Source organism: Myotis myotis, unplaced genomic scaffold (assembly GCF_014108235.1).
Source record: "Myotis myotis isolate mMyoMyo1 unplaced genomic scaffold, mMyoMyo1.p scaffold_m19_p_13, whole genome shotgun sequence".
NCBI lineage: Eukaryota > Metazoa > Chordata > Mammalia > Chiroptera > Vespertilionidae > Myotis > Myotis myotis.
This window is the reverse complement of record NW_023416317.1, coordinates 51,534,921-51,562,898: the sequence shown is the minus strand read 5'-3', so window position 1 is coordinate 51,562,898 and position 27,978 is coordinate 51,534,921. Positions and strand designations below refer to the sequence as shown.

Here is a 27,978-nt window from a genome sequence, read left to right as displayed (position 1 = left end):
AGAAGGAAAGGGTGGGCACAGGGTAGCAAAATTCAAGGATTCTAGCAAAAATAGAGATTCAGAACAAGAATGGATCAGTGTACTGTGTTAAAGAAAACCAGAGCTGAACAGTAATTAAAGGGTTAAAGACAGATTTTATTCAGCTGTTGCAATAGACAGCGGTTCTCAACCTGTGGGTCGCGACCCCCTTGGCGGTCGAACGACCCTTTCACAGGGGTCGCCTAGACCATCCTGCATATCAGATATTTACATTACAATTCATAACAGTAGCAACATTACAGTTATGAAGTAGCAATGAAAATAATTTTATGGTTGGGTCACAACGAGGAACTGTATTTAAAGGGCCAGAAGGTTGAGAACCACTGCAGGAGAAAAAGAGACTTCAGTGTAACACTGGGCTCGGTTCCAAAGACAACATAGGAAAGTGGGGATTTACAGCCCAGGAGCAGGTTGAGGGACTTGGTGAATGGAAAATTACTGAGAGGAAATATGGGGGGGGGGGGGGGGGGGCGTGTTCTGGCCAAACCCACTTGATAGGATTCTTGCTGAGTCAGGCCCAACTGAGCAGACATCACTATGGGGGTGGAGAGGATGGGGGGGGGGGGGGAGATTCAATTAGATATCAAGGGTGGGGCATTCTTGCTAAAATGACTCAACTAGATTCTTGTTCAAATGGGATGATACAAAGACAGGCAGACGTCCCAAGGTAGAGGCCTCCTGACTAAAGTTGGTCAAGGGGACCTTGGTCAGAGGTCAGCACATCGCAATGGGGAGCCCCGAGTCTAAGCACCGCTATCAATACAGAGACAGGAAATAAGCAGAGACCCGACATTAACAGAAAAGAGAACTGCCTTTAATTCTGTGCTCACCAACAGCCACGCATCTACCATTCTGTCTGGTGGTTTAAGAAAATGCCTTGAGAAAATCACAGATCCTAGGTAATCTGTGGCCATTTGAGTTAATAGATTTGAATTAATGATCAAGCACAATTTTCTCTTTTCAAAAATGTATTTTTTATTTATTTCAGAGAGGGAGAGGGACAGAAACATCAATGATGAGAGTATCCTGACCTGGCTGCCCACTGCAGGCCCCACACTGGGGATCCAGCCCGCAACCCAGGCATATGCCCTGACCAGGAATCAAACTAACCTCAGGTCAGTGCTCAGCCACTGAGCCACGCTGGCCAGGTTTGGTTGAAAGTCTATTTCAGGAATCTACTATGGAGGTGATAGTGTATGGTATTTTCATGTCAATATTTGATATTGGTTAATTTGGGTTTTTTTCTCAGTAAATTTCAGTGAATTGCAATGTTCAACATAACTAGGCAGTCTATTTTTATGAAAAAATTTTTATATACAAAATTAGGGAGGAAATCCTTATTTTTTTTTTAACCTAGTTTCAGTAACTACCAATGGAGAGCAGCAGTACCAGCCCTCTGTCACAGTAATTGCAAACCCTGTTGGGTCCTATGACATGAGACCCGTCAAGAGATGAAACCTCTACGGAGGGGTAGTCCTTAGTCTGTCCCTGAGAAGGTACGCCACCCCTCCTGGAGGCCAAGTGGTGTAAGGATGGGTCCAGTAAAGAACCCTGCTACATGCACAACTGAGACTGTCCATCTGGATACTGACGAACTATATAGTTCGGTTCAGATGCTGAGCAAAGTAGCCCTTTGGCCAGCTGGTCTTTACAGGCTTAACTATGTAATGGCCTGATGGCACACCGTGAGGGGACAGGAATGCGAGCTTCACCTAGGGCGGACCCATTATTGTTGTAGACTCTGTTCAAGGAGCTGGCAAATGGGCAGGGTACGCCTAGAAAACCATCCTGTGTAAGGGGTGGTGTGGGAACCCTATTAAGAGTAGGCCCGAAGATCAGGGCCAATTTGCCATATGCATGTGTGCAGGCAAGGATGTTATGTACAGGTAGTACGAGCATCACAAATCAGCATGAGGCCTCTTTTGTGGGACTACTCTGAAGAACTACTTTGTCTGATGGCTCCTGTAGTAGCAATGGCTACTTGGTCTACAATAGTCTCGTGTCTACGACTTCTCATGAAGGCTGTGAAGAGGATGATCCTCAGGGCAAGTTTAACCCAGTCAGGTAAAGAGTCTGTAAACAAATTCCCAATCTAGGACCTGGCTTCTGGAATGGGGTACAATAACCTTGCCAGACATCTCATCCTTAAAATTATATGATATATGGAAGACAAAAGGCTGTTTGATGTTGTGCCAATGCCAGAAGTACCCCAAGAGGAATGCAGCAAGGTTTCCAGCTTGGCGATATTGGGCACTAAGACACAGAACTGGAGGGGATCCGAGGCAGTAAGGGAATAGATTGGGTAGTCCCTGGAGCAGTGGCTCTCAACCTGTGGGTTGCGACCCCTTTCACAGGGGTCGCCTAAGACCATCGGAAAACATATAATTACATATTGTTTACAGTAGCAAAATTACAGTTATGAAGTAGCAACGAAAATAATTTTATGGTTGGGGGGTCGCAACATGAGGAACTGTATTAAAGGGTCACGGCATTAGGAAGGTTGAGAACCACTGTCCTGGAGGGTTCAGCAATTACAGGCAGGAGTCAATTTATGACAAAAAATGTACACTCTAGAGCAGGGGTGGGCAAACTTTTTGACTCGAGGGCCACAATGGGTTCTTAAACTGGACCGGAGGGCCGGAACAAAAGCATGGATGGAGTGTTTGTGTGAACTAATATAAATTCAAAGTAAACATCATTACATAAAAGGGTATGGTCATTTTTGTTTTGTTTTATTCATTTCAAATGGGCCGGATCCAGCCTGAGGGCCGTAGTTTGCCCACGGCTGCTCTAGATGAAACCGACCATGTTTTCCTATTCCTTGTTCTCTAAACAGCCTCCTTAACCACAAAACATACTGACAAATTAGCTTTCCATCCCTCACTTGGCCCTTACACCCAGCGTCCCTTCTCCCCATCTACCCCTGCTTTCCAGCCACCCTGATTCCAGAAATTACCGCACGTGTGCTGACCACTTGTCATGGGTTTGAGCTCCACACACTGGAGCTTTGAAGAACATGGCAGATTTGTCCAAACTTGTTCCTAAACACAGCTCGTGGCAGACTTTCTATGAAGTTAACGCTGCTTGAGCTGAGGGGTCCCCCATGTCTCTGCTCCACTGCAAGGGGCCCTGCAAAGTTACATGGACATTTTGTCCATTTCTAAGGGTACAAAAAAATCTATGTAAATCATTGCAGCTACTCCAAATCTGGAACCACTTAACTGCTCTATTCTCATTCAAGTCAATGGTTTTCACTTGGCTGAGTGGCACTGTGACCTCAGCAGAGAGCCATATTCTTAATAGAACTGAAATGTAGCCGAAACCGGTTTGGCTCAGTGGATGGAGCGTCGGCCTGCGGACTGAGGGGTCCCGGGTTCGATTCCGGTCGGGGGCATGTGCCTGGGTTGCGGGCACATCCCCAGTGGGAAATGTGCAGGGGGCGGCTGATCGATGTTTCTCTCTCATCGATGTTTCTGGCTCTCTATCTCTCTCCCTTCCTCTCTGTGAAAAATCAATAAAATATATTTAAAAAAAAAAAAAAAAAGAACTGAAATGTACAGAGCACCATGCAATATTCTATGGAATTTCTGCACACGTGTACAACCCTCTCCCAGAATCTATAGATAAGCTGACTAGGTGACAGAAAATAGATGCCTCTCAAAGCTGGGGAGGCTGTGACCTCCAGTGGTTCTACAATTGAAGACCATATCCCACCTTTGCCCAAAGTGGGTCTTTAATGCTACATGTTACTCATACATTGCCCACACAACTGTCCAATAGTGGGGCTCTCAATGAAAACCAATTAAAATCTGGATTCTATAGAATTGACCAATACAGATGTTAAGAACATCAGAACCTTGGAAAAATAATCCTAGGGTTAGCACTTATGTGCAGCTATACACATCTACTTCCAGAACACATGATGATCCTTATACAAAAAAGCTCAGGGAAACTCCCAAGTGAAAAGCAATACACTTGTCAAGGCACCTAAAGTAACTCCAGGCATCTTGATCTGGAATAAAAAACTGAAACAATGGACACGACTTTTAGAAACTGTTTATTTTCCATCAACCTTATTTCCGTTCTGTTAAGAATTTGTGGAAGAACAGCTTAGGACCACTCAGTGGTTGTTCCTACCCATTCAGTAGCCTGAGCAGTGGGGGCTGCAGACCAGTCTTCAGTAGCAGGCTGAGCACTCCAGTCTTCTGTTAAGAAAATACCAAAAAAGAAAAGCCATCAGCTCTGTTCCCATAGTATTTTTTGTCACCTCCCTGGCACCAGCAATCTGCCTCGCATTCTGTCAGACACACATTTCAAAATCAGATCACGGCCAGATCAGTTCAAATGCACCTGAATTCAATCTCTCAGGTTAACACAGCTATGAATACCAGGACGAACTTAAAGTAAAAACAGGCAATCTAGCTTGTTAATTTTTTAATGGACTTTGGGTTTAACACCCCTCACCCAAATTAGTCCATTACATGGAGGCTTTACTGTACGTACCAGTAGGAAACTGCTGAATGGGTACAGAGGGCACCTGCACGCCTTCAGACCAGTCTGTAACCTCAGGCTGAGCAGCAGTGAACTCGGGAGCAGGAGCAGTCCATTCACCCTGAAATTCCTCCTTGGTCACAGCCTTTTCAGCAGCAGCCTGCTCTTCCTTTTCAATCTGGTTAAAAAAAAAGAGTGTTTGTTTTTTCATAAGGACTGACAACTTCTACTTGCAAGAAGTATAAACCAAGGTGTCCAATTTGCTTATGTGACCACAAGCCTTTGTGGAGGAAGCTTACCTCTTCAGGATCTCTGTAGAAGTAAAGATCAGGCATGACTTCCCACGGGTGTTCACGGGAGATAGTGCCACGCATGCGGAGTACTTCCCGGGCCAGCATCCACCACATCAGACCCACTGAGTGAGCCCCCTGCAAGAATGCCAGGGTATTAGAAAGTGACACTTGGGCCTGGCCGATGCGGTTCCGTGGTTGACCATCTCCCTGAACCCAGAGGTCCCGATTTGATTCCCAGTCAGGACACATGCCCGGGTTTTGCAGGCTTAATCCCCAGTGTGGGCATGCAGGAGGCAGCCGATCAATGATTCTCTTTCTCATCATTGATGTTTCTAGCTCCCTCTCCCTTCCTCTCTGAAATCAATAGAAGTGACACTCGGTCAACCCCAAACAGCGTGGACCTCCCATTCCACCTAACCCAAACCCACATCATCTAGGTTCTTGGTACCAAGAGAACAGACATGGCTCAGTATTTAGTGTTTATAACAAGAATATTAAGATTGTTCAATTTATCAGTGGTTCTCCACCTTGATTGGTTGAAATTTTATAAAAGTACTGCTGTCAAGCTTCTATCCTAGGCAACAAAATTAAATACCCCAAGATCAGTGCCAGGACACTGGTTATTTAATTAAAAACCTCTAGCACATTAAGCACCATGTCAGTTACAGTGAGTGACAGTATACTTTCCGTCCCTAAGACAAAACAGGCTGGGCGCTTAACGTGTTAAGAGACTCGGTTTTGAGATCAGTGACAAACCGGACCAACTTGAACCATATGCAGCCCACCTTTTAAGGATCTTATAACAGGATTCATCAAGCTGGTCTGAAAACAGAAAGGCCAAGTAATGTCTGAGAAGCCCAAGTAAAGCAAGAAATTTGGAGAAAGCAGAAGAAAACGAACTTTTTCAAATGTTTTCATATCCTTAAAGCTCTCATACATTCAACTCACACTTGTAGCAAGAATTACTATCAAACTCCACTCATTGGGCCAGAGACCCTTGTGGTGTTTGCCAAGTCTTGCCTCTCATGTAGCACACTACCTACACTTGGGAGTCAATGGGCCACCAGGGGCCGCAACTCCAAGCTCTAACAATGTGCAGAGGAATGCCCAACCCTCTCTGGAGCACTCATCCTCAAGATCTAGTTTAGATGGAAAAGCAGTTACCTTGTTGTTGCAAGGGATGGCGATGTCCACATAGCGCAGCGGAGAGTCCGTGTTACACAGAGCGATGGTGGGCAGGTTAACGTAAGACGCCTCTGTGAGAGGCTGGTGGTCAGCCCTGGGATCAGTAACCACCAGAAGTCTTGGCTCCCGGAAGGCTGCCTGGATCTGGTTGGTGAAGGTTCCAGGAGTGAAGCGGCCGGCAATGGGAGTGGCTCCAGTGGCAGCAGCAAACTTCAGCACAGCTCGCTTCAGAATTAACATTAAGAGTTAGCAGTGCTCCGGTGACAGAGGAACCTCAGAGTAAACGTGTGATGGGTTCTGTTATCACGTGAAGCAGCCTCTTTAGCCAGAACCCCCAAATATCCCTTTCTCAAAAAAATGGAAGCATCAAATTCCAGCAATTCTGGCCTCCATGTTACCTGACAAATACTTACAAAACTAGAGTAAAGAAACCCACACCCCACACTCATATCGCCATGCCCTCAGGTGCCTGCGGCTCACTGGCTCCCTTGCTTCTGGAGGATATAGCCACACTGCTTGATTTCTACCCACGTGGGCCACTTTGTGAGTGACTTGGGCTAATTACCCATATGCCTCCAGGTTCCTCCTCTACATATAGGAAAGCCTAAGCAATCCTTACAACTGAACGTCCAATCGCTATGGCAGGCAATGACCATCAGGGAGCAGACACTCCATGCAGAAGCTGCCCCCTGGTGGTCAGTGCACTCCCCCGTCACCCCCACCCCTGCCAGCCTCTGGCCCCAATTGGGGCTGGCCAGGCCTAAGGACCCCACCCATGCCCGACTTCGTGCACATTAGTAGGGTCATAAAATTAAACGAACCAATATGACAGTCCCTGATAACCAGTAAGCACTTCTAGCTCTGGTCATCACACAGCTATCCTACAAAAAGCAGAAACAGCCAGCTTTACCTTCCCTCACCTTTTTCTTCTATAGAGCTTGTGAGTGACACTATACTTTCCGTCCTTAAGACAAAACAGGCTGGGCGCTTAACGTGTTAAGAGGCTCAGGGTTTTGAGACCAGCGACAAACCGGTCACTGTTTGCCTTCCAAAAGGCACATTTGGCTGTTTTTCAGCTACACCCCAAGCACCTAGCAACACTTCCTAGATCAGCATAAATGCTTAGTAAATTTCCACTGAAGGAAGCTAAGAGTGGTCACTAAGTTCATTCCACAGCACTTTCTTCTACCCGGCACCGAACTGGAGGGACCCAGTCACAAGCCAGCCTCTGGGGACCAACCAACTCCACTACCCCCACCCCCACAAAACACACTGGAAGCTAATGGGAACTAATTTTATTGTCAAGCTAAACAATGAAACATGAAAGGATTCTCCCATGATTTTAAAAGCTCCGTTCAAATCACAGCCAAGCATTTTTTTCAAAATTAGAAATGGGGTGAATAAAAAAGCTTTTTTTATTTAAGTTGGAAAAGATCCTTACTCTTGCTTCTTATGAAGACTTGGATGAGAGGACTAGCACCATACTTATACAACTTTTCTTTTATTTTAGGAGCCAAGGGTGGGAAAGGGAAAAGCAGGGTGTGCTCCCAGGAGAGAGTTGAAAACCTTTGCAGCTGACAACAAAATTTCTTTTAACCCAGTACTTCATTTAAATATAAAAAATTTGACTACCATTAAATCCGATGAGCCATTTTATCAGGGTCATTTCGCGATGTTTAGTGGCATAAGAAAATACATGACACGAAAAATGAAGCTCAACACACTGTCAGGTGGCAAGTGTAATATACACCGAAATGCTGAATATTGGCCATATTGGCCGCTCAACATTTCTGGAGTGAAATCATGAGTTATTTTTATACTCTTCCATACATCCCCAAATGTTTATTTTTTAAATAATATAAACCAAGCATATTGTTCCACAAACCTGGCCAGTATTCCTGGACGATATGACACTGACGTCAGCTGGGTTTTCGATGGCAACAATGGCCCGAGCTGCCAGCAGAAGCTTCTCCCAGGTTCTCTTCAGATTGATGATGTAGATGCCTAGTGGCAGCAAAGGTGTTAGCACTTGACCTGGCTTTGCAAATGGACATTCTTCTGAACAGCTGGATGTGGCAGAGAGCACTATCAACTCCAGTCATAGAGGCAAGCTCTACTGGTGTCAGCGAAAGTCCTGCCATTAATATAGCACACTTCCGACACTCAGAAGTTCATCGGCCAAGACTGGCCTCCACCCCGAGCTTTAATAGTGTGCAGCTTTCCACCCGCAGGTCATCACCTCTTTCTCTGCAGAAATACCTATGAGTTGTTGCCCACTGTCTGGCCTCTCACTACTCTTCCATCTGCCTTGACACCGAATTCACTCTAAAACTCCATCAGAGCTGAAATCCCTCCGTGGCTCCATCTACAAACTGAGTAACTGCTTTACCCAGGTAATGCCTTCTACACTGTCACAACGTATCTTCCCTCTTCTAATACCTCCCAAGCCCAACTGCTAATCCCCTCTTCTCTTGCTTGACTTTCCTCCAAATTTGGTTGAACTAACCTCTATCAGCACCTGTGAAATTAAGGTACTATGGGAGGGGAACTCAGCTCATGAGCTTCGGCACCTCATCTCACACCTTCATGACCCAACTCAAGTCCCACGACCCTTTTCCACTGGAGCCCAGAAACCTTTCCTTCCAGCCACAGCGAGAACAGTTAGTTTTAAAGCCTGTTCTCAATGTAGAGACCTGGTTTTATTACTTAGTAGAGAGCCCTCCAAGGCAGAGGCAGAAATTACTTCACCCAGCACTTCTCCACAGAACGGCGGGAGTCAAAATTTGCCCTGAAAGGTGGAATGGCAAAAAAAAAAAAAAAAAAAAAAAAAAAAAAAAGCCACTAAAGCAATGACTGACCATCACTCTTCCTTTTGTAGATGTACTGTTCCATTTGGAAGTCAAGGTTGGTGCCACCTAGGTGGGTTCCTGCTGCAAGGAACTTGAGGACATCCTCCTCCTTCATTTGCAGGACATCAAGGGCTCCGGACATTGTGGAAAGTTTCCCTTTAAGTTACGTGGGAACCTGGAAAACAAAAGTTGACCATCTAGTCCTTTTCATTCCAGGGGGGTAGGGGAAGCAGGTGCGTTCTAATTACTCCTCAAAGCAACTTCATCTTTCAATGGAATCTAGCCCACCTTCTAGGTTGACCGTACAGTCCAGTGGGATGAGACACAACTGTACAGACTTCGTACACACGTAACTGCATCAAATCGTACTGAGGGGAGAGTGGTGTGGGGATAGGGAAACAGCCGGGTAATAAACTAAACGAAACCAACACTTCTCCAGGTACCTGGGAGTTAAGCTCAAGGTATAGATGAGCAGAGATGTGCGAGGAGCAGCCACACTCGAGAACATAAGCGGAGCCAAGGCAGTGGAGAGACGAACAGGTTGGCATTCAGCTAGCTCGTAGGTGGGCGCGTTGGAATTCACCTCTCCCGCCAGGAGCAATGAATTCCTTTTCCCCCAAACCCATTAGCAAAAAACGGAAGACCCGACGCGCCCCAGCAGCAGGTGTAAGGTGGAGCCTAGGCCTCTGGTTTCACAGCCAAAGCCTGGGGGTCCCAGGCGACCGCAGCGCGGTGCATCCCCCACTCTCCCCCTTTCTGAACCCGCGCCCACCAGCAGCTCGGACCGCACCCCAGCCCCGAGCCTGGGCTCCAGCGCCACCTCCGATGGCACTGTGGGAGCCCGCGGGCCCAGTAGGCCACGTGCGGGCCGCCGGGCCGATGCGGGGCGCGCCGGGCCCCGCCAGACCCGCTCCATCTGCAGGTCTCACCCCCGGTCCTCGCGCCCCTCGTCTGTGCAGGACGGAGGTTCAGGTGGCCCTTGGGGGGGATCGCAGGGAACCTCACAGGGGACTCACCGAGAACAACGCCGTATGGAGCCCTCCCTGGGTAGCGCGGAAAGGCCGTGCGGGCGGAAGTGACGTACTAATATACCCCGCCGCCAGCCAATGACAACCAAAGCCGGGCGGAAAAGGGGCGGATCCAGGCCTTCTCCTTCCGGGAGGCGGGCTGACGGCGCGGCGCGGGCTCTCGGAGCGGCGGATAGGGGCGCCCTGGTGCTAGCGGGGCGGAGCGTGACCTGGGACACCCCCCCTCCACCCCCCCCCCCCACCTCCTCCCCGCCAGCGGCGCCCCGAAGGCCGCGGCTCTCGGCGATGCTGCCGTAATCGGGTCCGGGGCGCGAGCCGGAAGCCAGGCCGCCTGCCCCGACGCGAGCCTTTTGTGCTGACCTGGGAAGGCGAGCGGGTCCCTCCCCGAAGCTGCAGTGTCCCTGCGTGGGAAGGAGTGTGCAACCCACAAGTCTGCGTGTTTGATGAAAAAAAGCTGCAGAAGCTATTGTCACTTTTCTGGAGGACAGTTTTACAAGTACGTAATTCAGATTCTGAAAGTTCACTTATGGGAAAATTTCCTGAAAAAATAAAAAGGACAAGACTGCACAGATGCATGAGAACTTTATTGGGGGGGGGATGTATACAAAATTGCAATATCCATCAATCGATTCGTTACTAAAAATTTACCATGTCGATACAATACTATTCAACCATTTAAAAAGATGATTAAAATTCTATGGTACAAAAGAGAATTAGAGGATGAGGGTGATTCTTAAAAAAACTGAAACGCATAAAAGTTTATTTTAAATGGCCAAAGTATTAATAATTATGTATACAGTAGGTTTCAACCCTGCCTGCACTTGGAATCACTTGCAAGCTTTTAAACATGCCTAACCCAAACCAAGAAAATCCGATTTGAAAAAATAGCTCCTCAAAAATAAAACGATAAAAAATAGTTCCTGAGATCATTTTAATGTACAGCCAAGGTGAGAACTACAGATGTACAAGTACAGAAAGTAGGTGGGGTTTTCCCCTCATTTTTCAGTATTTTTAAAAATGTTCTGAGGGACATAGGTTTGTAAATTCAAACAAAACCCCACTGCTTTTAAACAAAGCTGGCATAGAAAAGGAGTAAACGTAGAGGCTTGGCTTTCAGCATCCTTAGAAACTAAGCATCTGGAGACGTTTTGGCTCTCACAAAAGGGAAGACCTGGAGTAGCTTTATGGAAACAATGGCTGGTGGTTAAGGACTCTTGGAGAGCCTTCCGGATACTCCCAAACCATCTCATCAGCTCCCTCCTCTGCCCACCAGGGTCTGAAGAATACCTTCCACCGCCCTAACTGGTTTGGCACAGTGGCTAGAGCATCGGCCTGCGGACTGAAGAGTCCCAGGTTTGATTCCGGTCAAGGGCATGTACCTTGGTTGCGGGCACATCCCCAGTGGGGAGTGCGCAGGAGGCGGCTGAATCGATGTTTCTAACTCTCTATCCCTCTACCTTCCTCTCTGTAAAAAAATCAATAAAATATATTTTTTAAAAAAAGAATACCTTCCACCATTGTAACTACCAGGACGTTGTACTGTCATTACGTTTATGTGTTTGTTTCTTCACAGACACTAATATTTCCCCCACAAAATTAACTTTGCCCTTGGCCACTGATCTGCACGGTGAAAACGCTTGACGAGGAAAAGTCCTAAGATGAAAAATGCACTGTGGTGATAGGCAGTCCCCGTGAGGAGCCCTAGACTAAGAGGCACTTGTCAAATGGCTGTGGCTCCATTGCGCAGGCTCCAGGTCCTCTGCACAAGCACTTCCATCATTTTTTAAAAATATATATATATATTATTGATTTTTTAGAGAGAGGAAGGGAGAGGGATAGAGAGTTAGAAACATCGATGAGAGAGAAACATCAATCAGCTGCCTCCTGCACACCCGCTACTGGGGACGTGCCCGCAACCCAGGTACATGCCCTTGACAGGAATAGAACCTGGGACCCTTGAGTCTGCAGGCCGACACTCTATCCACTGAGCCAAACCGGTTAGGGCTCCATCATTTTTTTATTCATGCCCACTTGTGATGAAGAAAGATCTCAGAGCCTTCCTTTTCCAAACTTTGGTTTCTGGGCCTTGTATTTAAAAACTAAATGAATTATTTTTCCCCCAAATATAAAATTGTGCTAGGGACCATAGTATTTTGGACTACGCTTCACATGGCATTGGGTAGCGAAGAGATTTGAAGCTGGGAGAATATGGGGCATCTAATTGGCCCCAGGCATCAAGTTCATCTTGGGCATCTTCCCACCACGCTTCCTAACCAGACTTCCTTATCGCTCCTCTTCACCTGTCTGCCTGATACCTAGCTGTCCGATGGTCCTCTCCGTGCACTTTAGCTGTAGTGGCCTGAGCAATGACCCAAAATCCCTCTTCCCTCCTTTGTTCCAAAGCTCTCATGCCCTGTTACATGGTATGGTCCCTTCTGTCCACCGCAAGCTTTCCTCTGTATAACTTTTCTCCATCACTTTGCACTCTGCGTCTTAGGTTAAATTCATGCTTTGGAACCCCAGCTGTACCACCTTCTAACTGTGACTCTGAACAGGTCACTTAACCTCTCCTAGGAAATGAGAGCTGGTGATAATTCAGGTGCTGCCATCCTCCTGGAAGCGTCCCCCTGGAAATCCTACAGACGCAAGTGAATGCAGAGGCTCACCTGGTGTTATTTATGAACCAAGCAGGCATTTTTAATGTTTTATGCAAAAATTAAAGTTACAAAATTAAGTCACATGTATGTAAGCTTAAGAAATCACACTAACCAAAAAGGACACAACTATCCCTGAAATGGAAATGGGCCTGGAAATCCTGGGTTGCTCCCGTCAATCTTCACAGCATCCTCACCAAACCACCTGCCTTCTCCTGCAGGCCCAACAGTCGGATGCAAATGCCATCTCGAACCTCCGGGTTTAGGAACAGTCACCTCTGCAGGATGTTCACGAGCAAGTTCCCTGAGAAGTCAAAGTTCCCTGAGGTCCAGTGGGAAGAGTTCTGAGTCAGCTGGGCCACATCTCCTTTTCTACAGATGGGGAAACCGAGGTCCCAACACAGTCCACGTCACATAGGAAGTTAGAACATCATTACAATGAAAGCCCATGCCCAATCCACAGCTTGTTACTGTGAAGACACTGGTCTGCATTCAGATTTCCCTTTTAGTGGGTTGGGACCCAAGAGGCACCCTGGAGAATGTGTTCTGGAGGAAGCACAGTCAGAACTGAGGGCGTTTCAGGTGGGAAGGAGAGTGAACTATGACATAAAGTATCTGAGAGTGTTCAGTCAACATTCATTAAATCACAAGTCCCATTTGGTGAGGGGGTGACTGAGGGAACAGCAGATCATCTGGAATAGCCACGACCAGGACAAACGGAGCACTCCGGTAGTGTCGGTAGGGCCTGGCAGAGGACTTGGGATATTCTCCGAAGAAAATCTGGAGCATATTCTGTAGGCAGTGAGGAGTGTAAGGATTAACAATCGGGGGCATTTAGGGGAGACTTAGGGGAAACAGCTTAACTTCCAACTGATTAAAGTGGCCATGGAGCCTGGCTCAATGGTTGAGCATCAACCTATGAACCAGAAGGTCAGGTTCAATTCCAGGTCAGGGCACATGGTCGGGTTGCGGGCTCAACCCCCAGTGGGGGACGTGCAGGAGGCAGCCGATCAATGATTCTCTCTCATCATTGATGTTTCTATTTCTCTCTCCCTCTCCCTTCCTCTCTGAAATCAATATATATATATTTTAAAAGTGGCCATGGGACACATAGGTGGGGATGACTAGCATGTGGCTAGATAGGCATAGAGGTAATAAGGTGAGGTCTGAGGAACGGATAAAATAATGAAAAGACAGGCATCAGTCACTTGCTAAACATTTCTCACAGGGCTTCTCTCTGTCTTAAGGCACAGATGGAAGCTGGAATACAGTTATGAATAAGACCCATAGCCTCTGCCTCTTGGAGCTTATAACTGAACGGGGAGAGAGACTAAGAGCCACGACACAGTCATGTAAGTACAGTAGTGTTCAATGCTACAGAAGGAAAGCAGAGGGTCTCTGAATCCTGAACTAAACTTGGAAGGACAGAAGGGACTTGCCTATGGTGTGGAACAGAGTGTTCCAGGCAGAAACCAGCAGTTCAAAGGTACTGAGGCAGCGAGGAGGAAGCTGGAGAATGGGTGGGGGAGAAAACATGAAGGCATCAAGGACACAAAGGACAAGTAGAGATACCCAAGGTCAGACAGCAATATGGGGAAACGGGGACCAGAGGAAGACCACATAAAGGCAGTTCCTGAATACTAAGCCAAGAAGATGAGGCTTAACACCGGCACCACACTGACAGTGGAGAGGATGGGGGTGATCAGCAAGAGAAGTACATTGATAAAACAGTACACACATGGGGGCTGGACTTCCATGTTTTCATAACAGTTCAGGAAGTAAGAAATTCAGTAAAAAAAAAAGTCTAATTATTTACAAACTCCAAATACGCGGAGTTAAATCTTAGAAAAACAGCATACGTATACAAAACAAATGAGAGAAATACAACCAGTGACAAAAATTAGACAAAATGATACTCATTTGTCCTATGCTACAAAGCCTCACAGTTCTTTACAAAGTCTATGATAAAGAAGTCCTTATTTCCTAAACCGTCCCGACGTCAAAAGTACACGAATCTAGTTAGGGTTGATTCCATGACGAGCGACACTTTTATTGGTTCCTCGCGTAGAAAAAATTCCGTGTGCACCACCTTGTTGTTCACCTGGAAGAGAAGAGCACAAACTGTCCACGAGCCTGCGAAGCCCCGAGCGGGAAACCCCACGGGAGGAGGCGGCAGAACGCTGACCCCTGGGAGCGCAAGGCCAACATCCCTAAAGGGAGATGTCCCAACACGTGCTCGGGCCTGTGAGGCGGAGAGAGCATCGGACCGAGGAGCCCACAGACCTGGGCTCCCTCTCCAACTTGCCCCTGGGCCGCCTCAGGCCCGGCAGGAAGCCTTTCTGAGCCTTGGCACTCATGGTGAGATGAAAGCGTGTGAGTGCGTTATGTCCAACGTATCCAACAGCTGTACAATTCCAGGGGTGGCTGTCAGCACATCTGTCACCTGCAGAGGCCACCTCATCCTCAGTTCTGGACTTTTTTCACCAGTGTCTGTCTAGTCAGCAAGAGCTTACACAGGAACCATAGTTTGGAGAATGGCCAATTACAGTGATTTATCATCAGGTTTTGAATAGTCATTTTCTTCTCTTCTTTTTCCTTTCATTGACTTTAATTAATTTATTTTGTTAATCCTCACCCCAGGATATTTTTTCCATTGATTTTTTAAGAGAGAATGAAAAGGAGAGAGGGAGGAGGAGGAGGAGAGAGAGAGAAGAGAGAAACATTGATGTGAGACACATTGATTGGTTGCCTCCTGCCCGTGCCCCGACCTGGAACAGGGATCAAACCTGCAACCCTTTGGTGTACATGCTGACACCAAAGAGCTGACCTAGCACCCCTGTGCAAGTGAGCAACGCCAGCCAGGGGAAGTTTCTTCTTAATCTGGCATTTTTATGTGAAAAGAGAGTTAATTAGAAAAGGTTGCAAATGAGCACAGTAACAGCCAACACAAACACTGATTACATGGCCAAGGTCAATCTTGTCATTATAACCTTCTCATCAAGTGCATCATCTTTGGAGTGAATGAAGCACAAAGACCCTTGGAACTGACTTACTTTGGTGAAAAAGTCAACGATGTGCCACTTATTTCCATGCCGTTGATAGATTTCAGTCATTGCTTCGATCATCACAGAGCCAGTGCGGGGGTGCCGTAAAGCAACATGATCTACAAATTGAAACACAAACCTTTCGTCCATGTTCCTCCTCCACTTGCGTAACTGTTCTTGTGCCCATAGTTGAAGCCTCGGAAATGGCGTTGAACTGAGAGCACAGAAACACTCTTGCATTAGCAGAAGTGTGCCTGGGGCCATAACAGTTGGTCCATGTGACGAACAGCACAAAAACCTCTCAATAAGGCATTCTTTTAGTAAAGGTTTTCAAATATACACAAAGGTGGAAAGCAAAGTTTCACAATCCCCCATATAATCATCCCTCAGATTCAATGGTTTTCATCATTTTGACATTTGCTTCATTTTATCTCTCTTCCATTTTTAAAAAATATATTTTTATTGGTTTTAGTGAGGATGGGAGAGGGAGAGAGATAGAATCATCAATGATGAGAGAATCATTGATGGGCTGTCTCCTGCAAACTACCTACTGGGGATTGAGCCCAAAACCCAGGCATGTGCCCTGACTGGGAATCGAACCCTGACCTCCTGGTTCATAGGCTGATGCTCAACCATTGAGCCACACTGGTTGGGCTGGAGCTCATTTCTTTTTAATGCCGAGTAGTATTCAAAATATGATATACCATGATTTGCTTATCCAATCACCTGTTGATGGTCATTTGGGTTATTTAGAGTTTTTGACTATTTCAAATAACTATTTGTACACTATGAACATGTGTGTACAAATGACTATGAGGACCTATGCTTTCATCTCTCTTGAGTAAATAACCAAGAAGTGGAATCTTACATCTAACTTTAGTGGGGACATTTTTCATGTCTCACCACTCAGTATGTTTCATTTTACGTTACTGCCCTTACATCCTTAGCTTCCATTTCTTCACTAACATTTTATCTTGAACTGTATATATATATATATATATATATATATATATATATATATATATATACTTACATACTACCTTAATCCTTTTTGAAGGTTAAGATAAAAACAGCTAAATAAATGTCCTTGACCATTTACTTCTATCTTCTCTACATTTCCCTGTCAGGTCCACCCTTCAGCACATAAGATTTTTTAAAACTTTTAACTTATTAGTAACAGTATTAGTAATAATAATGATGTTATTAGCAAAATACATTAGTAATAATATTAGCTAATTTTTTGATATTTATTGTGCCAATTACGATAAGCACAGCACCTACATTACATAATTTAATTTACATAACATCCTAATGACATAAGTAAATTTTATCACTCATTTTACATGAAGAAACTCACCCTAGTCCTAGCTGGTTTGGCTCAGTGGATAGAGTACTGGCCTGTGGACTGAAGGGTCCTGGGTTCAATTCCAGTCAAGGGCACATGACTGGGTTGCAGGCTCCGTCTCCAGTGCGGGGGCATGCAGGAGGCAACTGATCAATGATTCTCTCTCATCATTGATGTTTCTATCTCTTTATCCCTTTCCTTTCCTCTCTGAAATCAATAAAAATATATTAAAAATATATATATACTCACCCTAGCCAGCTTGGCTCAGTGGATAGAGCATTAGCCTGGGGACTGAAGGGTTCTGGGTTCAATTCCGATCAAGGGCACATACCTCGGTTGCAGGTTCCTTCCTGGCCCTGGCCCTGGCCAGGGCTCGTGCAGGAGGCAACCAATCGATGTGCTTCTCTCACACTGATATTTCTCTGTCTTTCCCTCTCTCTTCCACTCTCTCTATAATCAATGGAAAAATATCCTCAGATAAGGATTAAAAAAAACAAACACAAGCTGACATAAAAAATATTGCAGGGTCTAAAAGATAGCAGTGACAGAGTTAGCTTTTGGGCCAACATCGTTTTCACATGACAGCCAATGACCTTATTTACTTTGTGGTACTTTACTCAGAGGTTGATGTCTTCCTGGAAGAAATGAACGGTAAGATGCCAACCTACCATTTCTGAAAATAGGAACCATTTTTGAAGGGAGATGGAGGAGGTAACGGACATCTCACAATCATCGAGCTTTGCTGTCTTACCTGCCTGGGTAGGATAGATGATGAAATAATCACTGAACGTGGGCAGCCTCTTCTTCTCTGATATGTCATCCAAGTCCATGGGTTCATCATCTGTTTCAACACCACTATCTCTTCTCTCTGTTTTTTGAGGAATGAAGAGACAAACTACAATGATATATCACTGACACCAGCGACCCTTAATAAACATCTCCGTGCCCGGCCAGCGTGGCTCAGTCGTTGAGCATCGACCCATGCACCAAAAGGTCGCTGGTTTGATTCCTGGTCAGGGCACCTGCCAGGGTTGCTGGCTCGATCCCCAGTAGGGAGCATGCAGGAGGCAGCCCATCCCAGTTGGGGCATGCAGGGGGCCGCCCACTGATGTTTCTCTCTCATCAATGTTTCTATTTCTCTCTCCCTTCTCCCTCTAAAAATCAATAAAAACATATTTAAAATTTTTTTTTAAATAAAATAAATGTCACCACGGCTTGTATCCTCATAAGAAGAGAGAAATAAGCTAAGTCAGATGTTAGTCCCACAAACCACCTGGAATCACCTGGAAGGTGGGACATCCCTTGGAAACTGTACACACCTCTCCCAGAACTTGAGGCTCCCAGACCTACCTCATGAAGTCAGTGACTTGGACTGTTCCTCAGCCCAAGTTAGCTATTCTATCCCAGGTAAGTTTTCCATCCATCCCTTCCTCCCAGCTCAGTCGCTAGTATAACTACACGACTGAAGTTACAACAGCTAAGGATCCTCTAATTTAAAATATATTATTTACTCATATATGTTTTTAAACCTATTCTTCTTTACTCTGTCATCAGTATGAGAATTCCCTAAAAACACGATGATTACAAAGACGTTTCCACTTACCTCCTCTGCAGGCCTGGATTATAAAGATCTTTGGTTTCTCCTTAAGTGCTGGACAATTTTTATTATTAAACATTTCAAAAATCTCTTCCAGGCTGACTCTTTCATCATCTCTTATTTTAAGAGAGCCTTTTTCTCCATGGGACATAAGAGTGACAAGGCAGCAGCTAATTTCATCTTTAATTTCATTTAATCCATCACGAAATGATGTTAGTTTTTCAAGTAACTCCTGTGAAATAGAATAATATATTAAAACTAGAGGCCCCGGTGCACAAAATTTGGGCACGGGTAGGGTCCCTAGCAGCTGCCGGCTACTGGCCGGGGCCTTTCTTTGTTCCGCACCACCCCGATGGTCAGCGCACGTCATAGCAAGCGAGCGAACTCCTGGTCGGTCAAACTCCTGAGGGGACACTTTGCATATTAGGCTTTTATATATATAGATAAGAACTGAAGGTGGGAGGAATTCAGAAACACAAGGAAGTGATCCAACGAGATGATAAATATGAAAATACCTACGTCTCTAACAGAGTTAGTATGAGGTAAATATTCGTTTCTTGACTTGTCACTCCCTTTTGGTTGCTCTCAGAATTCATTTGATTTCTTCTTGTGCTACTGGTTCTAGTTTGACAAAATTAGAGCATTTCTGATTATCTACCGCAAAATACAACAGAATTATAGCTCTTCAAAGGGCTGGTGTTTTTAGTTCTTAGTATTAACTTATTTTAATATATAAAAAGTATTTTATAAAATTAGTAATCTTAATAAGGTAGAAATGGAAGGGAATGGAAGAGTCCAGCCATTAATATACACCTGCCAGAGCCTATCAGCAGATGTTATCAAAGTCCACCCACAGGGGGCAGCCATCTCTACTCCCATGCATGTCCTAATAAAGACCCTACCCATCTCAATGAAGTAAAGTAAAAATTAAATGAAGTAGGAGGCAGCTGATTGATGTTTCTCTTTCATTGATGTTTCTAACTCTCTATCCCTCTCCCTTCCTCTCTGTAAAAAATCAATAAAATATATTAAAAATAGCCCTAACCGGTTTGGCTCAGTGGATAGAGCATCGGCCTGCGGACTGAAAGGTCCCAGGTTTGATTCCCGGCAAGGGCATGTACCTGGGTTGCGGGCACATCCCCAGTGGGGGATGTGCAGGAGGCAGCTGATAGATGTTTCTAACTCTCTATCCCTCTCCCTTCCTCTCTGTAAAAAATCAATAAAATATATAAATAAATAAATAAATAAATAAATAAATAAATATATTTAAAAAAAAATTAAATGAAGTTCAAATATTGGAAACAAAGAGCCAAAACTCATTATATACAGATAACATGACTATCTAGAAATATAAAATAAATCAACTAAAAAAACTGTTAGAATTAGAGATCATCAAGTTGACCAGATACAAGATGCACTTACAGAGTCTATATTCCCCCAATTACCCAGCAATAATCATTTAAGCCACATAATGGAAAAGGGGATCCCATCCATGGTCACCACAAAACTAAAATACCCAGAGAAAAGAAAAACCCAGCAAGGAATACGCATTACTAAGTGAAGAAAACCAAAAATATATATGTATTTGGTGAAGAGGGAGCATAAACAAACCATGACATGCTGATGCTTCTGGCTGAGATGACTCAATACTTTTAATTTGCTAATTCACTCCAAATTAATCTTAATTCGTGTCATGCCAATCAAAATCCCAAAGAATTTCTGTAGAAGTTAACCAGATGATTCTCAAGGCCATAGAGAACAGGTCATTCTCAAGAATACTAAGAATGTTCAGAAGAAAAAAAGAGTGGGGGATAAGTCTTATCAGACCTCAAAATGTACTATAAAATAGTGGTGAAGAAAATAGTGATATACTGGTATAACTACAAACAACTATGTGAATGGAATATTTTAGAATCCAGAAACTAATTCAAGTGCTCTCTATAGGAATTTAGTTCATGACAAAGGTGTATGTGAGAGAAGAATGTGTATCATTCAATAAATATACAGAGGACTGACTATCCATTTGGAAATAAAATTAGAATGACCTCCTACACCACGCTGTTACAAAACTAAAATTACAGGAAGAAGGTAAAACTTAATTTTAAGAAAGTCACAGAAAAATAATTTTAACTTTTTTAAATTGGGAAGGCAGTGGGTTTAATCAAGACACAAGAAAGAAGAGCCTATAAACAGAAAAAACTGACCAGTTTACTCACAAAATGTAGAAGACTTCACTATAACTTAAGACAACAAAAAGTCAAAATTTGTCAGAAGGCAAGTAACAAGGTAGGAGAAAAATATCTGCACTATGTTTTGTAAATGAATAGTGTCCAGGAAAATAACTGTAGAATAAGAAAAAGAAAATCCAGCCCTAGCCAGTTTGGCTCAATGGAGAGAGCATCGACCTGTGGACGGAAGGATCCCAGGTTCAGTTCAGGCCAAGGGCACATGCCTGGGTTATGGGCTCGATCCCCAGTAGGGGGAGTGCAGGAGGCAGCCGATCAGTGATTCCCTCTCATCATTGATGTTTCTATCTCTCTATCCTTCTCCCTTCCTCTCTGAAAACAATAAAAATGTAAAAAAAAAAAAAAAAGTCCAGTGGGGAAAAAAGATACAGATATTTCACAGAAGGAAAAAAAAAATGGCCGAAAGATGTTCAACCGAACTAATGACCTAGAAAATGAAACTTAAAACAGTGAAATTCTTTTGCCAGTAAGATTACGAAATATTTATAAATGAATGTTGACAGGATATAGAGAAAGGGGCTACATCCAGATCTTTAAGAGAATAAACCAAAAGAACATTAGCAATATCTGCCATCCGAATGGAAGGGACTTGATGAAAAATCATGTAACTCGGAAGAGACTCTGTACAATCCTTGGGATAAATGAAGGAGCCTGTTTTTAGCTTTGGAATAATAAAATCAACACTGATATGAGCACTTAACTATAAGTCAGCTACTATTCTGAGAACTTTTACATACAGAAGCTTATTTCATCCTCACAAGCACCCTACAAGAGAATTGACTATCATCACCCCCATTGTAAAGATAAGAAGGTAGTCAATGAGCCCTAGCTGGTTTGGCTCAGTGATAGAGTGTCGGCCGGTGGACTGAAGAGTCCTGGGGTTTGAGTCCGGTCAAGGGCACATACCTCGGTTGCAGGCTTGATCCTGGGCCCCTACCAGGGCCTATTCTCGAGGCCCATTCAGAAGGAAACCAAGTGATGTGTCTCTCTCACATCGATGTTTCTCTCTCTATCTCTCCCCCTCCCTTCTACTCTCTCTAAAAATCAATGAAAAAATATCCATTAGTAGTCAAATAATTTGAGGCAAGGTTTCTAAAACAATTTTATTATTGACATTTGGGGCCAGAACATTCTTTGCTGCAGGTGGCTGTCTTGGGCATTGCAGGATGCTTAGCAGCATTCCCTGGCTTCTACCCACTGGACACCACTTGCTGCTTTCCATATCCTTTGCGCATCTTTCTTTTGGGTTGTTGAGGTTTTTTCCTTTTTGATTTGTAGGCACTTTTTATTTATTAAGGAAATAGTCCCCCCTCCCATTTTAGTTATCAGTTGTGACAACCAAAAATGTCTCCACACATTGCCAAATGTCCTCTGGGGGACAAAGTCACCTTCAGCTGAGAACCAGATATAACGTAACACACCAGTAAGAGACAGGATTCCAACTCTGGCATCTGCACTGCATTCGCAGCCCCTCTGCTATGCTGCTCCCTGATGCTCACTAGCAGTGACTCCTGGGATCTTGAAGGGTTTTCCTATGTCCTTGTCCCACAATAATGGCAGCTCTAGGCCACTAGTGAGCTAGGGTCAGAGATCAACACGGAGTTCCCATCCTCCCCACTGCTCATCAATCTTATTTTTTCTGTGTCATCTACTTAAGGCACAAAGCAGTTCTGCCCAGGATTTCAGTAACCCACCTCTCACATGGTTCCAGGTAAGTCCCACAAGGACTTTTCAAAGCCCAGGGGCTCCAGTGTTGCTGAAATCCCTGACCTGGCCTTCTGCTGACCTCTCAAAGCCATTTCCTTGGTCTTCCCTTCTCCCAGATGTCCTGAACCTTGCCCACTCTGGACTCACAGCTCATCCTTGGGCCTCCTTGTCCATGTTGCCTAGGACATCTTCCTGAGTTCCCTTTCCCTCTTCAACTGCACAGCCCCAGCTAAGACTGAAACCCAAGAGGACCTGGTTGACTGGAAGGGGATTGGAGTGTCACACATCCAATTATAAAAGTACCAACAATTTCATCAGGATATACAGGTCACTGCTCAGCAGGTCCTGGTTCTTGCCAAGGTACTAAGGCCCCAATTTTTTTTAAAATATATTTTTTTATTGATTTTAGAGAGGAAGGGAGAGGGAGAGATAGAAACATCCATGATGAGAATCATTGATTGGCTGCCTCTTGCATGGCTCCACTGGGGATTGAGCCCGAAACCCAGGCTTGTGCCCTGACTGGGAATCGAACTGTGACCTCCTGGTTCATAGGCTCAAGCACTGAGCCACACCAGTCGGGCCCAACTATTTATCTAAAAAAAGGAAGGAAGCTTATAAAATCCCAACTACAATTTTTCATTTTTGCTTTTGTTACCTTTTTGTCAGGGTCGATGCATGACGTATATTCAAACTGGCACTGGCCAAGCCATTCCTTCATGAGAACAACATCCCGGTCAGACCCTGGCCTGTTCTTCTTCACACACATGAGGAAAGCGTTCCGCCTGCCTCTCAGGTCGTAACAGTCCTGTTTTCCAGCAAAGCCAAGAAACAATATTTAGATCAACCCACACTTGGAAAGCCAAATACAGCACGGATGGCTGACCCTGAACAATGCGGGTTGGAAATGCGCTGGCCAATGGAAAACTCCTTGTGTAAGTGGACCCCGCGCAGTTCCAACCTGTGTTGTTCATGAAACGGTACATGAAACGATGAGTTTCTTCTGGGATTAATGGTGAGATTTCCCAGTTCAGATCAGGGGCACAATAGTGATGGCCTCTCTTACCAGCTCTGGGGGTGGGGGGGGGGGGGGGGCGGGGGGGACATGACTTGATTTATAATTCGTTCAAATACCTTTCTCAGACCAGGACTAGCAGACCAATCTCAGAAAATTTCTATATACAACCATAGCTACCAGTTTCAGGAAGTAGGACAGACAGAGGAAAGTGGTAAATGACAACACAGGGTTGCAGTCATTAAAATCCAGAATGTGGGATATTTTACAGGAGATTCTGGTTTCTTCAACATATATGCAACTAGAAAAGGGTTAAAGAAGGAAGAAGTTTTTTGTGTTTTGTTGTTTTGAAATCCTCACCCAAGGATATTTTTCCATTTTTTTTAGAGATAGAGTAGAAGAGAGAGGGAAAGGCAGAAATATATTGCCGAAACCGGTTTGGCTCAGTGGATAGAGCGTCGGCCTGAGGACTGAAAGGTACCAGGTTCGATTCCGGTCAAGGGCATGTACCTGGGTTTTGGGCACATCCCCAGTGGGAGATGTGCGGGAGGCAGCTGATCGATGTTTCTCTCTCATCGATGTTTCTCACTATCTCTCTCCCTTCCTCTCTGTAAAAAATCAATAAAATATATTTAAAAAAAAAAAAAGAAAGGCAGAAATATCTATGTGAGAGAAACACATCAATTGGTTGCCTCCTGCATCCTGCACGCGCCCCATCTAGGGCCCGAGTGGGGAGGAGCCTACAACCGATGTACTAAGTGCCCTTTACCAGAATCGAACCCGGGACCCTTTATCTGGGTTCAGCGCTCTGCCCACTTTGCTAAACCGGCCAGGGTAGGGAGAAGTCTTAAGAGACAAACCAGTCAAATGTAGTTGGGTAGACCAGAGTTCTGATTCCAACAAACCAACTGTCCAATAGGAACCAGTCAAGGATATCTGAATGCTGACTGCATCGTTGCCAAGCTTAAGGGATTTGTTTTCGGTAGAAGTAGGGAATTACGGTTCTGTTTTGGAGAAACGCTTTCTCAGAAATACATACTAAAATAAAGTATATGCAGATGAAAGTGATAAGCTATCTGGATTTGCTTTAAAATAAGGGAGAGGCGGGACCAGATAAAACAGGACTGGCCATTATGTTGCTAATTGCTGAAGCACTAAGTGTGCTGGCCTGAGGTTTGGAGGAGCCATTTTTCCAGTCTCTCTACTTTATCATACGTTTAAAATATCCATAGTAAAACTTAAACAACAATTTAAAATAAACCTAAAGCCGGCAAACAGTGTTTTATCTCCAGTGGTCACTTTCTTTGACTTGTAAAATAGAGATAGTAGCAGTGGTTTGAACTGGCTTGCACTGTTATAACAGAAAGCAGTGAGATCTGACCACCGGAGATAAGTGAGTCATCTTTAACCCAATAGGAGCAGCACCTAAAATGTTCCAGTGGTGGCCAAATACTAGCTTTTAATAACCAGTGTGGGAGTAAGAGTGATGATATTTACCAAGTCACCGTCCACACAGTCATAGCTTCTCTTTAGAGCTTTCCTTGGGATCACTGGATGAATTTTCATGGAAAGAGAACAGAAAAAGAGCATTATTATTATTTTTTTTTTTTCTTCTTTTGAATCAAGCTCCTCCCAAGCATTTCAATTGCCTCTTACGTTTTTGGGTCCAGCAGGCTTCGATCTCCTTTTAGAACAGGTTCCTTTGGCTTAGGAATGCCCCCTTCCCCCAACTCATGAGGCTAGAACCCCAAAACAGAACTCCTTTAGGCCCTAGTGAGGTTCAGGGACAGAAAGACCCCAGCCAGAGGTTAAAAGGACAAGAACTAATTGATATTAGGCACGCGCACTTCCTGAGGAAGAGACCAAGACGTCAATAAAGAGAAGATGAAGTAAAGGAAATGGTAATTAAACTGTGATACAGAAACAACTAACGGAGGGACCATGTAAGCGCTGTGCAGGTGCAGCAAACGAAAGGGGAATCAAAGGTCAATGGGACCAGAATCCCGCCACAGGCCTTGTTTGTTGGCAATTACAGTTCTCATCCGTTGCCAACCTGCAAAAATCAGCAACGGCTCCGTACCTCAAACTCAACCAGATCATCGGCAGGCTGAGGGCACGGGCCAGGGACAGCACATTTCAGTGTCCACCTCAAAGCCTCCCATATACGCATTGCCTTGTCTCTGCCTCTCACTGTTCACTCATATATTACACACACATACACGGATTACACTGGGGGTGGAGGGACTAACTGTTTTCCTGCTGCGTGTCTTGATCCTATACCACATCTTCCCAGATTTTGGCCACGAGCTAACGGTGTGCAAGGAGGCGAAGACCTCCCTCCCCCAAACACCCACTGGAGATATGGCAGCGAGGATTCCAACACGGGGCTGCTCCTTGCTCACTTAAAAACCTCCCACATCACAAACCCTTGGAGGTGCAGTACTTGTTAAAAATGCTTCTCGGGCCTGCTGAGTCCCTCTGACCTCTGAGCCCGCCTCAAAACGCACGAGTAGATCCTGATGGCTATTCTTCAACTGGACACAGGGTTTCCTAGCCTGGAAATGGTGCCTACCCTGCCCACGCACCCCGGATCCCACCCCCACCCCTCCCCCACCCCACCTCCACCCCACTTCCCCGCCGCAGGTTCAATTAGTCCCTCGATGCTCACACCCTCCTGGTTCAGACACCCCCACCCACCCCCTTCCTGCCTCTGATCTGGGCGCGGAGAGGCCCCTGGGGACCCGCTGGAAATCCCCGGGCGGGCCGGCAGGGCGGGAGCCCGCGCCCCGCGAGGACCACCTCGGCCCCAGGCTCACCCTGGCCGTCGGCGGGGTCGCTCTGCCAGCGCGGCAGCAGGTCGGTGCGGGGCAGCTGCCGCAGGACCTTGATGAGGACGCGCGGCGCGGCCCACGGGTGGTAGTGCTTGGCGAGGAGCCGGGCCAGCCCCCGGGTGCTGCCGCCCTCCAGCTCCAGCTTCAGCGCGGTCACGCGCGGCTCCTCGTCCACCTTCTGCAGGATGGCGCGGAACTTGCGCAGCTCCTGCGGGGACAGCCACTCCAGGGTCTCCTGCACGCGGCTCTGCATCTCCTTACAGGTCTGCGTGGTCTCCCCGTTGGTCTGGGGGCCGTCGGGCCCCGAGAGACCGCCGCCTTCGAGGCTCCCCTCCATCTTCGCCCAACCGATCGGAAGCCCCCGGAGGCCCGGCCAATCCGAGGAGCTCTGCGCCCCGCGCGCCGCTCACGCCTCCCGTCTCTCCTCTTTGTTTTGAAAAAAAAAACACGGGGCGGTTCCGCTTGAATTGCTGCTGCCGGGCCTATGGCCGCTCCCGCCTTCCCTCCAGCCCCGCCCCTCACCCCAGCTCCCCTCTTCCTCCAACGCGCTCCCGCCCCGTCCCCCCAACGAGCTCTGACTTAACCCTTGGAGCTCAGGTTGCGGGAGCTGAAGGAGGAATCGAGCCTGCAGGGCTCCCCCGTGGTCCTCTGCCTTGGGCTGCTGCGCGTTAGGGCCAATCACCCCAAAGCGCAGCAGCCCAAGCTCTTCGCGCCCAGGCCACCACCTAGGCTGCAGATATTAGGATCTCTGGGGGGGCAGACGCGGGCATCAGTAGGTTTGAAAGCTCTCCAGATGACTCCAGTGGTTATCCAAGTTTGAGAACCACGGACCTTACACTCCAGGGTGTTTATCAGCTCCCTAGCCAGCGGTTCCCAAGGAGCCAGCACCTGGAAGCTGAAACATTAGAGGCTGCTGCATTGAACCAACTTTTGGGGGAGACAGCCTGGGGACAGAAAGCTGAGATTTGAGAAGTTGGTATCAGCAAGAAGTTAGAAGTGCACACTGCTCAGCCTGTGGGATGAAACAAGACTGACCATTATGTTGCTAATTGTTGAAGCAGGATGAGTATGCGGGGCTGCGGTTTGGAGAATCCGTTTTTCCAGTCTCTCTACTTTAGTATATGTTTAAAATATCCATCATAAAACTTAAACAACAATTTAAAAAAACCTTGGTGAGCAGATCTCAGTTTCACAATCCCCAGAGTCTTTATTGCTAGGTTCCCTGGCTTGATTAGGCCCGTGGGGGGGGGGGGGGGGGACAGTGACTCTAATCACGGTTTGCCCCCCACAAATGACTCACCCTTTTGAGCAGCTGGTGAAAGGATCTCAGGACCTTATTTGAATCCTGATTCAAATAAACCCTATTGTAAACATTTTTGAGGCAGTTAGAGTGCTGAAGGAGGAATGCAGGAGGCCCAGAGTGGTAAAGAACTATAAATTCATTGTTACATCTACGAGCAGAAGGCCTGAGACCAAAATGGCGTCAGCGGGGCAGAGGAGAGGGAGTGGAATATTTATGCCTCTTTGTCAAGGTCAGTCCCAGTAAGGGGTGGGACCAAGTGCAGGTGGGGGCCGGGTGTAGGTGTCCATTGGAAACTGGGTGAGGTGGGTTACTGGAAACTGAAGTCGGTTATTCAGGAACCCAATCGTGAGAATA

The 27,978-nt window shown here is 45.9% G+C and overlaps 2 protein-coding genes and 2 non-coding genes across 5 annotated transcripts; all 4 read right to left on the bottom strand.

Moving 5' to 3' along the window:
• Positions 1-4,078: 4,078 nt before the first annotated feature.
• On the bottom strand, positions 4,079-10,019 carry RPSA (ribosomal protein SA). The gene is made up of 7 exons (XM_036333233.1): positions 9,874-10,019; positions 8,867-9,032; positions 7,894-8,012; positions 5,988-6,233; positions 4,830-4,958; positions 4,543-4,708; positions 4,079-4,244 (listed from the first exon to the last, which is right to left on the bottom strand). The coding sequence occupies exons 2-7, from the start codon at positions 8,997-8,999 to the stop codon at positions 4,150-4,152; spliced, it is 888 nt and encodes a 295-aa protein (XP_036189126.1). The 5' UTR covers positions 9,000-9,032; positions 9,874-10,019; the 3' UTR covers positions 4,079-4,149.
• LOC118668732 lies at positions 5,772-5,923 on the bottom strand. Its single transcript, XR_004971737.1, has one exon. It is a non-coding gene; the product is annotated as a small nucleolar RNA SNORA62/SNORA6 family (small nucleolar RNA).
• On the bottom strand, positions 8,077-8,226 carry LOC118668734. The gene has a single exon (XR_004971739.1). It is a non-coding gene; the product is annotated as a small nucleolar RNA SNORA62/SNORA6 family (small nucleolar RNA).
• A 2,538-nt stretch (positions 10,020-12,557) lies between the features above and the next one.
• LOC118668360 (caspase-14-like) lies at positions 12,558-26,752 on the bottom strand. 2 transcript variants are annotated; one of them, XM_036333221.1, is made up of 7 exons: positions 26,307-26,751; positions 24,988-25,040; positions 23,134-23,283; positions 18,532-18,757; positions 17,680-17,796; positions 15,593-15,702; positions 12,558-14,640 (listed from the first exon to the last, which is right to left on the bottom strand). In XM_036333221.1, exons 1-7 carry the CDS (start codon positions 26,656-26,658, stop codon positions 14,539-14,541), a joined length of 1,110 nt encoding a protein of 369 aa, XP_036189114.1. In that variant the 5' UTR covers positions 26,659-26,751; the 3' UTR covers positions 12,558-14,538. The 2 variants fall into 2 exon arrangements, with proteins under 2 accessions (XP_036189114.1, XP_036189115.1); XM_036333222.1 differs by lacking the exon at positions 15,593-15,702 and having other exon boundaries at positions 26,307-26,752.
• Positions 26,753-27,978: the final 1,226 nt, after the last annotated feature.